At 40.0% G+C, this 18921-nt stretch overlaps 1 protein-coding gene across 1 annotated transcript in view; it reads left to right on the top strand.

The window, feature by feature from the left end:
• znhit6 (zinc finger HIT-type containing 6) overlaps window positions 1–18921 on the top strand; it is a 37647-nt gene that overhangs the window by 10903 nt on the left and 7823 nt on the right. The window contains exons 6-8 of the mRNA XM_061737235.1: window positions 10584–10652; window positions 10820–10900; window positions 12211–12291. Coding sequence (XP_061593219.1) covers window positions 10584–10652; window positions 10820–10900; window positions 12211–12291 — 231 coding nt within the window. The remainder of the gene's footprint in view (window positions 1–10583; window positions 10653–10819; window positions 10901–12210; window positions 12292–18921) is intronic.

Here is an 18921-nt window from a genome sequence, read left to right on the forward strand (position 1 = left end):
GAAGGCCACCGCTTAGTAGATCATGTGCCCCCCTGCAGCGTAGGTCTATAGCAGCATATCTACAACGAGGCTATATTTAAGACCAGCTGCTCTGGTCTGGTCCTGCAGTTGCAGCTATGACTACTGGCCCTGACACACTAGAGTTTATTCAAAAGGCTTTACTAAACACTAACTACAGGGTATGCTAAACAGAAAGGTTTTAAGTTTGGTTTTACAGTTGGAGGTGGTGTCGGCCTCAACCCAAACTGGAAGTTGGTTCCATAGTAACGGTGCCTGATAACAGAAAACCTATCCTCCAGATTTACATTTAGATACTATATGAACTACAAGTAAACCTGCACTCTGAGAGCGGAAAGCTCTGCTAGGAACATAAAGAACTATCAGGTCTTGCAAATACCACAGAGTTAGGCCATTTCTGACTATTTACACAAGTAACCGAATTTTGAATTCAATTAAGTTTTATGGGGAGCCAGTGGAGGGAGGTTAACTCTGGAAACACGCGATCTTAAATGTATTATGAAAAGAAATCACATTTCAGCATAATCTTGGTTAGAACAATCAGATTTTCTGCTAATTCAGTTAACACCACAACTGCTGAAGCCACAGTCTGCACGTTCACACACACTAAGAGAAAGTGGAATTACTGCCGTATAGGGCTGCAACGATTCGTTGACGTTGTCGACAAAAATCGATAATCAAAATTGTCGACAATGAATTCCATTGTCGCCAGACGTGTTTTTCCAATGGAGTGAGGCGTCTCACTTCAATACAATCTCTACCGAGAGTCGCGCATGCACAATAGCGTCTTAGCGCAGCTGCGGGTTATAAAACTTCAAAAGTTTGGGAGCATTTTAGCCTCGATACGAATAAAAAGATTACTTGCAAGGTTTGCAAAGCAGACCTTGCTTATCACGGGAACACGTCGGTAATACACGAGCATTTGAAGAGAAAGCACGTCGGACAGTTGAATGAAATGGACTCGCCTTGGTAAGATATTAAGCCTATTTTGGCTTTAAAAGAGAGCTTTAACGGCCTGACTGTGCCTGACAAAAGTATTTTAAATTAAATGCATGCAATCCGAAGAAGAATAAAATATCTATTTTTCATTGAAGTACCCATCTTTCTTGTGTTTATTATCATTTGCCACATAATTAAAGCAACCTCATACTAAATTTAAGAAAAAAAAAACTAATTATCCGATTGGTCGACTAATCGTTTCAATAGTCAGTGACTAGTCGACTATTAAAATAGTCGTTAGACAGCCCTACTGCCGTAGTCGACTGATACTATAGATACGTTTTATAAGCCAAGTTTACACCTTAGTCGGGCTGTTGTCAAACCTAACTGGACTTCTTGTTATCAAGCTATTAGAGCCAGATAAAGTGGTTCTAAATCGAACTATTCCTGCATATATACACCAACCACCGTTAGCTCAGCTATTGCTGGCCTGGGACTCCCCCTTCTGGAAGTGACGAGACCGCGGAAGCGGGAATAAAGACAGTCACGGCATGACAAGACTAATTGTTCCAGCTAAGAATGGCAACGTGAAAGGGCGTGTAGCGCCACCTGGTGTCGTGGAGTAGAAGCCACCTCACTCAATAATCGACTCTCTTCCTGCGCATGTACACTCGGATTTGTAGGAAACTCCAGTTGAATCCTTAGCTAGGTTGTTGCCAAAAGCTCGATTTTAGACTGTTGTCAGACCGATAACTATCAATCAGTCATGAAATCAAACTTTATTTATATGGCACTTTTCATACAATAAAATGCAGCAGAAAGTGGCTAACGGTAAAAACTCACTTGATCCCACCCATCCACTCACCCCCTTCCCCACCAACCCTCATTCCTGTCCATGTTAAAACCCAATCAAAGATTAAAAGACATAATAACATAGTAAATATGCTGGGCACAGAAGAACCAGTGAGGGAACACTATGACAGGGAGCCGTCTGCATCTGGAAGCGGCTGCCGCATCCAGGGGCCACAACTCACCACAACCCACCCCCAGGCGGGGTGGACCCCACCACAACCCAGTGATAAGTGGACCATAGGCCATCGCTATGGCAACCGGAGTCAACAGCCCTCCCAATGCAGAGGACTCCCACTGAGGAAACGCTGGAGTTAAACACTAAGAATAAATACTGTATCTATCCAGTCAAGTACAGTTGCGTTGTATCACTGAGAAATACATTATATCAGTGCTATTCAAGATAAACAAACACATTTTTTGACACAGTAAATGAGAAAACATGTTAACCAATTAACACCGTTTCATTGACAGATTGAAAGCTTTTTGCTACGATGCTAGCGCCGTTGTTTTTTTCTTTTCTATAAGTTTGCACCACCTGGAAAACGTGTAAAAGTCCCGCAATTTCATCGAGTGGCGAGTTTAATGCTTTTGCTCTTCTGGTATTTGAGAGAGAATCATTAAGAATGGAATAAAAGGTATACAATTAAAAGCGGGCGACGGAGAGAAAATGTGCTTCAAATTGTACAAGTACATAATATAAAAAGCAGATGTGGGAGCAGTGCGACTGCAGCTGGTTAGCGACATATTCCGGCTTTGTACTCGAGCTGCCAGAGAAGGATCATTACTGGCAAACAGCTGACTGTAGGGCTTTCATGCTTCGCGATCGTGTGTATGTGTGTACACGAGTTTGCCTCTTCAGTTAAATGTTTGAATGGAAAGTCATGGAAATGCATACTGTCTTTTGACTTTTTCGTTAGCAATGACTAACTTTAAAAACAAGCCACAAACAGTAAAGAGATTAACAAAAAGTTACAGGCTGCCGCTCAGTCCAGCCCTTGGAGGGTAAGTATATAATCGCTGGCATTTGGCAGAACATTGGGTGTAGTTGTGTTAGGGTGGAATTATGTTTTCTTCAGCCTCAGCCTGGCATGGCAGGGCATTTTCCTTTTAGACAGCCTGAGAAGACTGGACAACACTTTGTAGGAGCAGTTACTGTGGGTAATAAGTGAACATATTTCTACAATTTCAGATAATTAGTAACATGAGCTGTGTGGTTTTATTCCCCATATATCGTTTTCCCACATCATGGTAATCAGCCTCAATTAAACCAGCTTTCTTGGTGAGGGTAGGTAATATTTTTTTTTTCCAGTCATTGACAGGTGTTAAGGAACATTGAGCTCCAAAATGAAGTTTCCCAAGCTGACGGTGGGAGGGAGAAATGATCTCTGAACGAAAAGATACTGCATGACACCATGCCTCGTGTGGTTCCTTGCACCGATTTAATGTGTCAAACTCAAAAGTTGCTACATGACATCATTAATTGAATGCATTTGTTGCTCGAGCATTCTCTCACTGCTGTTCACATCATCGTGTTACGACCTTCCCTGCAATGAATAAAACCTCTAAAGAGCCAAAGATGCAACCACCGAGGGAGAAATGCCAAGCTGATGAGATGGTGCCAAAAACTGCGGTTCCACGAAGAGCCACTTGAGTCTGGCTGCAAAGAGAGTCGAGCCAAATAAACTTCCATGTCAGACACCGCATTTCACAGCTGAAAATACCATCAATAATATATAAAGCATATAAAACATAAGATACTTGTCGCTGTGTAACGTGTGTACAGCGGGATGCATTTTTGTGTTTGCCACTAAATGTGCAAAAATCATCACGTTCTAGCTCATCTGATGTCATCTGAATATGGAGTATATAATATATGCACAACATTTGTAGCTTCTTAACCAACAAATTTAACATAAATCACCTGCACAAGACTCTCTAATCAAGGATATCAAGATTGTGACGTAATTCTTGTAAATTTTATGACAGGGACTTGATTAGGACTTATAGTAATTTTTGGACTCACAACATCTCAAAGTTTGTCAGCTACCAGTCTGATCTGGATAAGTCTGGAAATAGATACAAAGTTATCTCCAAAGCATCCAATCCATAGCCAAACCACATACATCTATCCTTAACCCTTACAAAGCTGCTGTGGACTGACCTCGAGGCTCCACACCAACGGTCTGCTTGCTTTTTCCACCAGAAGTGTATATTTATTTTTAACAAGAGTTCATGAAAAATCCAGAAAATAAGCAGAAGTTAAATACTTCAGGGTTCAAAATAGCTGTAAGACAGGAAAGGAGGTAATAGGATGGTTACTGAAACTTGCCGTTTTGGCATTAACGCCAAGTTCAGTGAAATTCGACCTGATCAGCAATTATTCCTTTCTGTGCAGCTGAAATGTTTTACATGACGCAGCCACACCAAGACCGTGGATGAGGAGTAATTAGGAGTAATTGCAGCACCTCACGAGAGCAATTAATGCAGTTTTGACAAAGTTTCATGAGTCATGACATTAACATTTCTTTTTGTAAATACCAAGAGTCGTATAACTGGATTTAATAGACGCAGAAATGGGTTTATATTGGGATAACTATCTTTCAGCTCCAGGTTCATGGCAGGCTATGAATATTCATCACTTTACCCTCATGTGCAGTGCGACCTTTACTTTCCAGAAATTAGGTTCAAATGAAAGAATCATCAGCCACTTTAGTCGTGTGTTTCAGACGCCAGCCGACAGGTTGCTGGCTGCCCTTCGCTTTATTAACCACCGCTGATGCAGAGCAGAGGCGCTTTCGACCGTCATTTGAGGCAAAGCTTAGGTTGACACTGACAAATAGCAGCTTCATTAGTGTTGCAAACTCCGTCATTACAGTTGGCCAAGTAAGTTGTTGATCAGTAAAATCTCAAACTGTAGAATAACCAGAATCGTTAACCTCAACTAAAGTAAAGAGGACATAAACTTGCAACATTTGGTGTTAAAGTTGGCAAAATGTTGTGAACATAACTATTGTAAAAAGAAAAAATCCACTTTTATTCTCAGGCCATAATATTAAAATAATTATAATCATAATAATGCATATATTTGATCCTCACCACATCTTAAAATGAAGTAAATTCAACACAAGTGGAACTACAAAGATTACGATTGTTTATTTACGGTAACAAGAAATTAGCCAGAATCCAGAGACCGGCACTTGAAGTACCCGCTTGCTCCTTACTCATAATATGTTTCTGATTCATTGAGGTGAATACCTACGAATCAGTATCTTGTAAAAGCACTTTTAGCAACAATGATTTGAAATAACCATTGTATGTATGACATCATTTTCTTAAACTGTTTTGGCAAACTCTTTACAGCATTGTTTAATTAGCACCATTATCTGCTTTTATTGCTGCATTTATTTCACCTGTGCCTATGTACAGGCATACATTTTAAGATAGTGTTACCTTCATTTTTCCAAAGAGCTATTAATGGTGCGTTCATGTGCAAAATATTGCCCCGTATAGCAGACAGACTTCTAAAATAGCCCTTAAAGGTATTGTGACATCATTTTTAACATGCTTTTAACACTATTAAAAGTCTTGGCCAACATCCCTCAAATGTGTCTAAAAGAGTGTAACAAGAAAAACTTCACTCCAGTACTCCATTCCTGGCTTTTTATGACGGTGTTTTTTTGCGCCGTGAAAAACGCGTCCTTTTCCCCCTTTCCTGTCAATCATTGCCCCGCTCCTCCTCCAAACCTCCTCCAACCCAACCGCTACACACCTCTGCCGTCTCCACACACATGCGCGCACACCGAACCACAAACACCCACACACAGCCCAGACAGGACGACTACAGCCCGGGGAAGAAGTCCGTGACCAGAGGACTCGACTTCCAGTCGAGTCCTCTGGTCACGGTAACCCTACGCCGTAGGCTCTGCGTCGGTGTAACGCGGAACCATAAATCAGCCTTTATGGTGTGCTGGAGAGGAGAAGAGGCAGGGAGCTGGGTGGAGGGGGCGGTGATTTAGCGGGTCTATACGTAACGGCCCGCCACCAAACCAGATGCGCCGTTTTTGCATAGTTATGCGGAAAATCCCAGAAAGCACACAATACACTGAATGTTAAAAGTTCGTTGTTTTTTGGGTGTAATTGATGTCAAGACACCTAACAAAACACAAACAATCAAGAAAAATGTGTTTTTCATGTCACAATACCTTTAAAGTCCAAATGGCCTTCCTCTTCCAAGCTGTGTCTATCCAGATATGTTCAGTTACTAGTTACTTACATATTGATGACCACCTTCTTTTTTTTTTTTTTTTTTAATGTTTTTATCCCTGACTTTTTCCCCATTTTATTAGCCAGAGCTCCTACCTAAGTCAGTCCTGGGCATTGCTCCCTCTACCAACCCCGGGAGGGCCCTGCACTGAGCTCACGTCTCCTCCTTACTTGAGGAGTGAGCAGGACGCCTCTTTTCACCCATCAGGGTTTTTGATGACTTTTTTTTTTTTTTGTTACTTTAAAACTGCAAATATCTTCAAATCATATACTGTGATACCAAAAACAAGCCAAAGCCTGTTGTCCACAGGAGTCCAAAAGTCTTGTGGTTTGTTTGAATGCAACTTCTAAGCAATATTTAAATGGAAACGCCTCCAGCAAAATCGTTGCTGTAGGCATTTCCACTTGCCAAAGATCAATGAATGAAGTATGTTTTATGAGTAGCACCTGACTGCATCTGACCCTCTTAATTCCTTTAGGAGAGATTTTTGACACACAGCGTCTGCATTCTGGCACTGAATCACACATCAACAGTGATGGACTTGGCTCATAGGCGTGAACATGGCAGAGGATGGAGAAATTCAAGAAAGCAATGATGGAAAAGCTGCTTAATCTCCACGTCTACAGGGAGGGGTACAGTGGATATCATGGCAGAGGCGACTGAGAGACTCAAGAAGCATAAAATGTTAATTTGTACAGCTCTAATACCCACTTGCTATAGCTTTTTTGTTTTCATTTGACTTTAAGGAAAAACCAACACATTACGTAAGACTGTAGAAATGGTTCAAATAGCTCAAGTGTTCAAATGTAGCTTCTCTCTGCAGCGCTGCCCTTTGAGGTTGTGGATCCAACTTTGAATGTGAACTCTGATATTATTCCATCCAAAAGGCTCCCACATGCTTTCATCTCTCTCTACTAATTCTCACTCACACCCAAATCCTGACATTTGCATGTAACAAGATGAATGCAGAGGACATGAGCTTTCACACGTAGCTCCATTTCTGCTGGACCTGCCCAGTCCTTAATCCCCCAAGATGGATTGCCAGACTAACACGCAGGCCTCCTGCTCCAGTGACGATGGCACAAGAAACCCCAATGACTTACTTACTTACCAGATTTTGCTCTTTTTAATGAATTCATCCATCTTGATCTCTGTCTGCTTTAGTCCTGTCTCATTGAAAGCCTGGTAAAGCAGTTAAAGTTGTGCAGTGGAATACTTCTGGTTTGAACTAACTTCTAAGTTTGAGTGATATGTCCACATTAAATAAACATTTGTACACAAGTAGTGACTGATGAAGTTGAGACGTATAAAATGTAATGTTTCACACATATCCTTAAAGACAGTTCTGAAGGCTGCCATCTGTCAAGAAAAATAAGATAAAGAATCCATAGAGAAACTATTATACTTCCTGTTCTGTTCTCCGTAATGCTGATTATTTGAGAATGCACACATGCACAGTAAACAAAAACCATGATAACGTGATGTTGTGTGTATCATGAAACAACGGGATGAAGTGTACATGCAGCAGTTTTACTAAAATATAGTTGAGGCTGCAGTAATGAGGGCAGGCCGTTTGCGGAACCGGGAGGGGGCGTCGGCCACGCCCGGCACGGCAGGGTCAAACTCAGCTAGTGTGAGCGTGCTGCAAGTGGCCAAGTCATCAAAATGTTTGTGAAAACATCAAGTTTTTGTTCCTGAAACTAGCAGTTAATCACGTTCACAGCATCGGTTATGAAACGAGTTCACATGTCTTTCCACTTTTTCTGGACAAACTGTTTTTTCATTCAGAAAAGAGTCGAGACTTGTAATCTAACAAGCTGTTTTATGAATTATCCGCCCAAAGGAAAAAATTCTTTAATTGAGTTGCAGAAATGCCAGTCCCGAGCAATATTGCTCCTTCAGCATAATTTTTGCATCGTTAAAAAAAACAACATTTTTTCCCCCTCCGCAGCAGACTGTGTTACTCGGTACATGCGTGAACTGTCTCGCACAGCTCGCCTCTAACTATTATCACCTCTCCAAAGTCTGCTGGCAGACGCTCAAGTGTGGCATCCTTTTGCAGGTCCTGGTATGCAAAGCAGCCCTCGTCAACTATTAAGTCTGCCGCTTTGACATATTTCCGCTGCTCTAACCTGCGTTTCTTTGTTTCTCCCCGGTGTGGAATGATGGCACGTGTCCCATTGTGACTTTTCCTGAAATTATTCCAAACATCTTTGGGCAATGCCCTTTTCCTCTCAAACACATAGTTTCCATTAGTTGTAATGATAAAATGATAGTATCAGCACACCTGGCGCGCCCCCACCTTCGGCGACTTGTGCGCACAAACACTCGCATCCGGTCTCACGTGCTCACGCTGATGCAGCAAAACCAAAACCAATCCCACCCATTCATTTCTCAGACTCGGGGGCGAGAAGTATCGGGTATTATAGACTCTTGCAAAGGAATGCCCCTCCCAGTTCACTGGCAACAATCCCACATAACATCCTAACTGCTGCTGTTGCTACGTGCAGCATCACGTTTATGTTAAAGCCTAAAGGACTGATGAGTGTCTGCTATTGGGTGTTTCACTCGTACAAAAGCTCTCCATGTTCCAGCTCCTCTCACCCATCTTCTTTCCGTTTGGACGGAGGAAAAATGCTGCAGTTACGCAATCCCCCCATCTGGACTGGATTCGCTAAACAACGGCACAATCAACAGAAGGCTGCATGTTCTCTGGACACGGTGGTTTTAAGGAGAAATGCATTATTATGTCTCTGTCACAAAGGGCATAATATGACCTAATGTCTTGCTTTTCCAATGCAGATGGTTTCAGAGAACGGAGTGAACCAATTCACTCCACTCCTTTCTCATTCACACAATCTGCCTCTATTGCCTCTAAAATAATTTAATGGAAACACATTTTAGATGCAAATTACACCTAAAAACCACTGGTCTAATTACATAAAAGAGAAAACAGGTTATGAACTCAGAACTCACACTACCACCCGCCGTGAGGCGAGCCACACACGACACACACAGCACCTGAAATGGACCCCTGAAGGTGCCTTGTGGTATGTGGCCCCCGAGATGTTGGTAATTAAATTCCAGACTTGTTTGATCCGCCACCTGGAGGTCAGGTTACCACCTGACACATTCCTCCCATAACCATTATTAAGTGTGTCTGCAGCCTGTGCCACAGTAGCTCTTCTGTCTGTTTATAACAGATGAGACTGTTTCTATTCCTGGCGGCCTTTGACATGCTCGCACCGGTTCATAGTGTCGGTCCTTGTGCCTGCATCAGTGTGTGCTGATCTGATGCACGTCATCGCAACCTGCAACCCAGTTATCCAGCTCGTCTTCATTCACTCAACATGATGCACCAGTGGATACATAAACTGCTATTTACTTATTGATCCATCTTTCCATCTCTTAATCCGTTTATCTATCTCTTCTCTTATCCACTTGCAACAATTTTTCCTTTTAACTCAGGCTGGTTTGACATTTCTACAAGGCTGTTATGCAGAGCTTTGTTTGTAGAAAAGTCAAAAACATCTGCTAAAGATCAGTATGTTCGCGTTATCAAAGAAAACATCCAAGCTTTGCTTTGAATCTGTTTTGATGAGCACTGAAGCTTTAATAACAAGGCCTCTTGGCTGCGCCTTACAATTTTGCTTTGCGTCTTTGATGGTACGTTTTATCTTTATCCGATCCATCAAGGCTGCAGTGATCCTCTGTGGTTTTGGTCAGTCAAGTCCTTTTAGTTATGTTCATCCCTCGGCATGTTGGGTTTATGATTCTGGAGAGGAAGCCCGATCACCTCTCGTGCCAGAAGCCTGTAACCTATACTTCAAGGACGGTAAAATCTTCATTCACGCTCTCTCGTTCTTGCCCGTGTCCAGCAACCTTTCCGCCTTTTACGATTTGGTGACTAAGCTGCCGTAATTCAAAGAACCAGAGAGAGAGATTTAATTCTTAATCAAACCATTAACTGTTAAAGAGTAAATCCCTTTCCATCCTGTTGTTTTTATTTCCCAAGCAACTGATATATTAGGTTTTTTTGGCCGCTTCTGACAACAGTAGTAGACATGAACACTGCAGCTGTTTGGGGAATAGCTGCGTTCTTAAAGAGCACGCCCAGAAAACCCAACCAAGCCTCACGGCCACTAGCCAAAGCATTACTCCACAAGAAATAATAATTATGTGATATTGACCAGCTGGAGTCGTCGCCTTGGCGACAGATTTATTTTTTTTTTTTCTTTTCCCTCGTCCTTTTTGAGTTAAACATGCACAAACAGCCCCGCAGATGGAGGAGATTTTGGAAGCAGGCACTTGTGTTCTCTTGCATAGATTACGGCTGATTTCATTTTGTGCTCTGAATTAAACAAGGGAATTTGTGTGTGATTGTGAAGGGAGTGCCATCAAAGCACACATGATGTCATCAGACTGTGTTGATAAACATGCATGAAGATCAGCTGCATTTGATCAACTGAAATTAAAAAGTTACAAGTGGCTTTATTTGCATCTCATTTAGAGATAAAGTGTTCCTGTGGCATCTGAAGCTCATGTTTCCTCAAAGCAGCTCCGAGTTCAGCCAGAGGAGGTGAGTTGCATAACACTAGAACTTCTTAATTGGTATACTCATAAATGTTTCTGCTGAACCACCAGTGTTCAATGAAATTGTATCAATGGTAAAAATGATCTGATTATGACTTAATTTTGACGTCATTCCCAAATGTTCCTATTTCCCAATGTGCTTCCACGTTTTAGGGTGTCGGACATGCAAACCTTGAAGCAGATCCTGACCGCCTACATTCACCCGACAGAGTCGGATCCCGTGACTCGTCAAAAGTAAGCTTCGTCTGCTTGAAGAGTAAATATGTGGTTTGTTGATAATGGTCCTATTTTTTTTTTTTTTTTTTAATCTTTCTGTAGGCAGTGAAATGCAGGGGAGTTTCAGTCATTCTTATATTCAAAAGTGGGAAAGTAGAGAAATCAAAGCTAAATGGATCATTAATAATAATCACTGGTTAAGCTCTCTCGTGATGTTGCCTGCTGTTGCTTTCAGATCATTATCACTCACTTCTGGACTTCCTGGCTTAACAAATCGCTGCAGAGCAAAGTGTTTTGCATTGATTTATTGATTAATCCTTGTCATCGTCAAATGTACTGAATCACAGCAGATGGTAGCTGTGTTTGTGGAGTATGCTTAATTTAAGAGTGCAAATCAGTTGGTTTAGGTAAAATCCCTGCATAAGAGTTGCATATATTATCTTTACCTGTCACTAGGGCTGGGTGATTTTGGACAAAAGTAAAATCCCGATTTTTTTTTTTTTTTTTTTCTCTGAAAACCCGATTTTCAATTTCGATTTAGATTTTTTTTTTAGTAAAACTACAAAAGACAATGGAATAAATTGTTTCAAATATTCTATCTTTATTTTTAAAGGAAAATAGCAAACAAATTTCCCTATTGGGAATGAAGTGCAATTGAAAGATACTGTAAATCCTCTTTGAGTTTAGTAAAGTGACAACATTTACAATTTTCTTGACCAAACAAAGATGACTAAGCGAGGTCTGTCTGTAATGCAGCCAGCTGCAAAAAGGGAAAATCGATTTTCCGATTTTCCTTTTTTTAACATCGTCTTAATTAATAAATCCGATTTAGATTTAAAATCGATTAATCGCACAGCCCTACCTGTCACTAAGGACACTTTTGAAACCAGATGACATACATCTAGTGCACACTTGTTTTCCCAAACTGCACAATGTAAAAAAATACCCAGATGTTGTGGCAGTTCTGGAACATTTCCAGCTTGTAACTGAATTGGCTACTTTGCATAGTGTTTCCCACTATGCTCTCCATACTATTGATTATGTCAGCTTTCCAAAACTAGAAACTTGTCTTGAATGCTGTAGCATCCAAGAAATGACGTTGTCTTCACAGTGTCATTCTGTCACCATAAAGACTGTATTCAGTACATACTGTTTAATATGCAGTACATACTGCACAGTATACCACACAGATCATGTAGTCAGCATGTAGTCTTATTTCTGACTCAGGATTGTTCTTCTATGTATATGTGTGTAAGTAAGCCGTGTGTCCATATTCTTCGTTCTTGTCTTTCTTTTGTCTCATCAGCTGATATGCATTTCTGTTTCAGGTTGAAGATGTATGTTCATGCTCCGTTTGATGATGTGAAAGTGTTCATGAAGGCAGAGGGGAGAAAGGCGAACTCTGTGAGGTGAGACTACAACTTATCCTCGTATCTTTGTTGTGATGCTTTCTTGGCAGTGAAGGGATTTTGTGTTTCTTAAAAGCACCAATCAGATAGTTTGTTTAAGTAAGATTCCTTCATCCCTTCATCTCTTTCTCTATTTACCAGATTAAGTGATATCGTTTTGTGATACTTGGTTGACTGTTTGCATCTTAACAATTAGTAACAGGTTTAGCTTTAAAGTGGAAATATCCCTACCTAAAAACAAAACAAACCTTTAATTGGGGGAAATGTTCCCATTGTTGGACAATTTGTTCAGCTCCTTTATCAAAATCAGAATCACTAATCATTTTGTCTAATTGTCTATTTCAGGATGTGATTAAGGCCCTCAGTTTATTTGCTTTTACAGTTCTGGACACACTTATAATCTCCAGAAGTGTGTGAGAGTCTTGTCAGTCCTCAGGCATCTCGTTTCTGTAACCATGCCCACCGTTCGTCCAATCTTGCTAATCATGAGTGATTTATTCAGCGCGTATGAAACTGATATAAATTGTTTATGGACATGACATCACTGCCTTGTAAATTCCTTTACCACTACGTGGATCTGCGGCGAAACAGCCTAAACAAGAAGGTTTTCTCCTCCCCTTCATGTTTTCATTTTCAGCATTGAGAATCAGTCCCTTAATCCTTATCTTTAGTCCTGAGCTCTTCTTCTTTCTTTTTTTTTCCTCATTTGAGGAGGTCAGGGGGTGTGATGATGGCACCCAGTTGCCTCACCTGCTTTTGGATTCTTTTTCCGTCGTGCTTTCCCACTTTGTCACAGAATGATCCTGGATGTTTATAATTGTTGCCCCCTCCCTTCCGGCCCGGATGAGCGTCACCAAACGTCCCATCCTTCATCCTTGTAACTCCCACACATGCTCCTTTTGTTTAACGCCATAGGCTAGACTGCATTCTTTCTCAAAGCAGATTAATTATATTTTATGACGGCATGGTGACAGGAATTACTGAAAGATAAGTGTCGAGATGTGCCAAGATTTAGGATGAGCTGTCAGGCTCTGTCCTTTTTACCTGTATGAAAACCTTAAAGTACCTTTGACCTCTTTTCAATGTAATCTTTATGAGGATCATCTATAAAAGGTATCTTTAGAGAAAGTGCAATTATAGTTTGATTTATATTGATCTTTTTTATTACCTATTGAATGAAGAGAACATTTGTTTCTATAAATAGCGTTAATTATAGGCACACTAGGGTGCTAGCGTAATTCTAAGTAGCGATGAGATGCCTGAGCAGGAACAGCAGTTTCAGATGACGCCCCGTTATGGGCTTGTGTCGGCCTTCCTGAAATCACGACCAATGACGAGCCTCCCACCCAATACCGGCATACGATTGGTTCTTCTGACGATTCACGGGTAATTTTTTTACCCTTCATCAATCTATAATTCAGTCATAAACAACATAGTAATGTGATATTGTTAGAAATGTGAAAAATTTTGTTTTTTTTTAAACACACACAACAAGCTGTAAAGGAAAATATGAAGACCCCTACTGGCTGTTTCATACTATGAGCAGCTTAGATTAAGTTAAAAGCGTAAATAACTAAACCGGGCAGGCGGCATCAACACTGATGAAAAGGTGGCCCCATTGAACACTTTAAACACAAAAAATGAACATATTTCTATAACACAGCATCATTGTTTTACTAGTTTGTTTTTTTTATATTTTATTTTTATTTAGTTTTTCAACAAAAACAAAACATAAGACAGACAGGGTCATCACAGGTGTATAGAAATGCATGTTGTTAAAACAAGATTGAATGGGTCCGGGTTACAGTTTTATCAAAATATATTGGGTCCTTAGTGTCCATGTGTGCAGGTTGGGGTGCTAGAGGATTTTAGATCCTTTACTCTTTTCTTGTAGATCCTAAGCGTTCCGTAGGAAGATGGAAGATGTCTCCCATTCTTACATAACTCAAAAGTCCATTCTTTTTGTGCAGAGGGGAAATACAAAAACAATGGCATATTTCTTCTACCAAACACATATACAGAAAATCATTTTAGGTTCAAATAGGACTTCCATTTTTCCCAGTATTTTTCACCTTTCTTGGTAGCATGTCTCAAAGAAAAAGTCAATCGTTCCATATTGTAGATGTCATTAACTATTTCAATCCATTCAAGGATTGTAGGAGATTCTTTACTCAGCCATTTCCTGGTTATTGCTTTTTTACTAGCTACTAACAGTATTTGTAAGAGGTATCTGTCCTGTTTATTCAGTCCAGTCGGTACATTTCCTAAATATATAGCACTAAAATTGAAGATAAGTTCTGAGCTGATTATAAATCTGATCTCTTGTTTTACTAGTTTTAAACATTTTCAGATATGTTTCTCCAATTTAGCAACACATAACCTTTCGCCTCCTGCTGTAATGACTTAACTGTTCAAATCAAGTTTGAATTCAGTTTCAATTGAAGCAGTGATGGATGGTGTTAACCCTATAAGGCCAGATAAATCATGTTTGATACATGAATTTCTGAGACTTCTGCATCAGCTCCATAATAATATACATATATACATATACGATTTAAAAAAAAATCCCCCAAGTATCATATAGGCTACCTTGTGTGGAGTTAGCTACGATGAATGAGCACTTTTGCTCATTTTTTTCAGAGAAAAACCCCAGCTTTCAATATCTTCTGTAATGTGAAGCACATATGGTAAAATCCAGGCAGAGCTGATTTTTCAGCCTGTCTCCAGACAGCATTACCTTGTAATAAGTGATGCTTTGTGGTACAATAATAAACCAAATATCCCTGTAAAGCTCATCCTCTCTCCTTTCAGAAACACTGAGTTTATTCATTTCTTTTAATTTGTTGTCTTGATTAATTTCTTATTTCTTTGTTTAAACCATTGCAGTGGTTGACATACTAAGTTGATTCAATTATACCAACTCTTAAAAATGAAAACTGTTCATTAAATTGTAAAAACTGGCCATAACAAAGTGAAAGGGGAGTCTAAACGCTAGTGTCCCGTTCTCAAAGTGATTCCTAGTTTTAGTTTGATACAGTCATCCCTGTGGCACAGCGAGCTCTGAAAGAGGCTTGTGTCCTGTCAACGGGGGTGATTGAGCGTTATTCATCACTCAGACACTGTTCTACTTGGACATTAAGTACACATTTCATGTCATGGGCTGGTATCTGTGAGTAAACCGTTGCATGGCAGCAACTCCCGCTTGAATTTCATTGTAAACATGGGAAGAATTTGGATGCTTTTCCTCGGAAAGTACTTTACATTAACTCTGTACGGTCACCTAGAGGCCACAGAGAGAGGAGAGAGGGTCGCTCCAGAGAGAGGTCTCTTCCCATTTTAGGGACCGAAACACGGCTGAACCATTTCAACCCCAAACAGGATTTTTGAATAATGCCCTTAGAAGCAGCGCTTAAATTTGAACCATATTATTAACGGTATGAAGTCATGGATAACGGCGGTAACGGTTTCATAGAGGTCATTTGCCACAAAGGGTATGACTGCATGTTGTTGATGTGTGCGTCTACTGGAATATCAGCCGACTCCAAGACTCCAATAAAGGAGTTCTTGTGCTAAAATAAACAGAGCTGTGTAAGCAGCATCGTCTTACTGGAAAAGAGGCAGACTGCATCAAAAGAACCATTCACACATTTCTGAATGTTTGTTTATATTTTGTTTTTTTTTCCTTTCATGTTTATATTTTTTATTCCACTCCTGTGATCCGGAAAGTGCCTTCTCCCTTTTTCCCCTGACCTCCACCTTTTCTCTCAGCTGAGCAAATCTCACGCATCCTCTTAAAATGCCACACTCGGATTAGTATTTTTTTTTTAATTTTTAGTCAAAAAAAAGGAAACGCTTGTGTGCGCTTTCTGCATTTGATCGCCGTTATGACCCTGTGAGACAGTGACACTTCTTTCCCGTCCTGGCTGAGCTTTCGTGTTTGTGGAAAGTGTTTATCCTCAGGCCTCCCAGGGTTACTGAGCTGCTCTCCCTCATCTTCACCCAAAGCTGAAGTTTGTGTTTGCACAGCCGACTATCCTTCAGATCTCCCTCAGTTTAAGCTACCGTTGTGAGGAATATTTACTGCAGCAGATTTAGTAGAATTCATATTCCTGGTGTTTTCCTCATCACTTCCTGTTAGCCTCAGCTGTGTTTTGGGGGTGTAGGCCAGATTATTGGTGAAATTAATCACATGAAAATACAGTTCTGAGATAAGATCAAATGTTGCTTTTTCTTATCTTTTGAACTGAGCACCTTTTTGTGCAATAATGGTGTAATGTTGTTTTATTTTATTTTATTTGTGAGTAACTTGGTCTCTGCTCTGCAAACCTGGCACTTGCAGCATGACCCTGCTTAACTTCAAGTTTGTACTGAAACTGTCACACTATCATGGATTGGTGCACTTTAACCGAGCCCCAGTGGTGTGAGTAGGGCTGGGGATCGATTTAAATGTCAAGAATCGATTGGATTCCGATTCTTAAGATTCAGAATCGATTATCAAGATTTGATTTGATCCGATTCGATTCCGATATTGATTTGGGTTAGTGTTATTAAAACTTTTTTTTGAGCTGTTGCATGAATTATATGACTGTAGTTATGCAAAATATTACTACTAGTATTATATTGAGATTAAACAGCAAGTATTGCAGCTAATGATGCTGTAAGGACCAATCAGCTCCCAGAATGCTGATAGAACTGCTTTCAGAAACATTGTGGGTCAGAATTACCAAACAGATCCAGGGAGGAAACAGAGACGGAAGAAATCAGTTTTATTTTTTCCCACATTCCGTTTTTATTTGTTCCATTTTCGGTCTATTTTGGTTTTTAATTTTTGAGCATTTGGTTTTTAGCATTTTTTGCAAATGTAACCCCAAGGCAGTATATAAAGTAATGAAATATAGACAATTTATGCAATTATAACCTAACACTTTAATGTTTTCATACCTTTAAACATATTTAAAGGAAAAAACATGGCACCAGTTATTCTCGTGTCCAACAAAATATTTGGGGATAAACAAAAAAATTACCAAAAGTTGTAAAAAAAATAATGCATAAATAAATAAAATAAATAAATAAATAAAAAAAATCGATCTTTAGACATATTAATTGATTTTTAGGAATTAATGAGAATCGATTTAGAATTGGGAAATCGATTTTTTTTCAACACAGGCCTAGGTGTCTTCATAAACATGTAAGAAAGTGTCGAATTAGCAGTGAATGTAGGAGGTGTGGCCCTCTGGTTTTATATACAAAGAGACACAAGGTCTACTGATGTGACCAGCTATATGGACCTGATAGTCAGAGAAACCATGCAGACATCTGTCAGGGGTCTGTGATGGGAAGACCAGGAGTCTAGGGAAGCTTTGGCTGTCTGTGAAGCTGTTTGTCGTAAATCAATGTAGGAAGTGTTGTTCTCTGGGAAATAAGCCAGAGAAATAAGCTTAATTAGATTTTAAAGTAACCAGATGCAGACGGTAATAAGAAATCTTCAGATTAATCATTAGTGATGAGATGGATAGCAAATACTGTGGAGCGTATCCATTAATTTTGAAGGAGGGCTTCATAAATGAAGTCAAGGTTGATGCAAGTTGTTTACGTATCAAACGTTTCATCTTTACCCTCGTTGGATGTTTATAATACCTCTCATAGCAGCTTCGCTTTATGTGCTTATTATAGTCAACCGTATTTTTACTAGTCTCCCTACAATATTAGTAATTTTTGTTTTTTGTATTGTTTTTTAATTAAATTGCATTTAGTTGGTCAGTTACCAGTATTCAGAGAGTAAATTTTCACCACACTATCAGATTCAGTTATCAGAGCTTGAAAAGCTCTGTGTAATTGCAGGCGTTGTGCATAATTTCACTGAATTCTGCTTATTTAGCCCTTCAAATGATGGAAAACCCCACACCCATTTCCAGTGATATCATTTAAAAATGTTCGGCCTCAGTCAACATCAGCAGTTTATTCAGTGTGTAGCCGTTAACTGGTTTCACAAAATAAGGTTTACGTCAGCTAGCAGACAGCCAGTTCCTGTTCACTTTTTAGCATTGCTGTGAGATAGTATCATAATCTTAGCGTAGCTTTACAACATTTTTACAATGTTTTGTCTTTGCTGTTGGATCTTGGCAGGAAAGACCACCAGCCCTGTTTCGTTCATTCACTAGAAAGAACAATCTATAGATACCAGATGTGTGAGTGATTGTTCTTCACTGAACTGCTCAACCACATTTCTAGAAGTACACAGTTTTAACAATCCCGTCGGCACCACAGGGAGCCGTGATCTGCTTTCTATCACCATTGTTTAGAAACGAGAACATCATAGCTTAGTTTACATGTCCACAAGAATAAAAAACATCCCCCAACATTCGTTTATTACAAGTCGCACATGAAACCTAATGGCATGGAAACAGTTTGCCTTGAAGCATTCCTCATTCACACAGCTGGTTCCTGCTTAGAACGTTTGAATCCATGTTTTCTGTCTTCTTCTTTCTGTCCAGAGAACATATATATCATACATGGACACACGCTCAACCGAAGTAAACAGTTCCACCTCTAAAATAACGATTCCAGTATCAATGACAATGCAGAAATCAGCAACATAACATAAGTAAGACTGAGCAATGATGGAGTAAC

This window comes from Cololabis saira, chromosome 13, assembly GCF_033807715.1.
Source record: "Cololabis saira isolate AMF1-May2022 chromosome 13, fColSai1.1, whole genome shotgun sequence".
Lineage (NCBI taxonomy): Eukaryota > Metazoa > Chordata > Actinopteri > Beloniformes > Belonidae > Cololabis > Cololabis saira.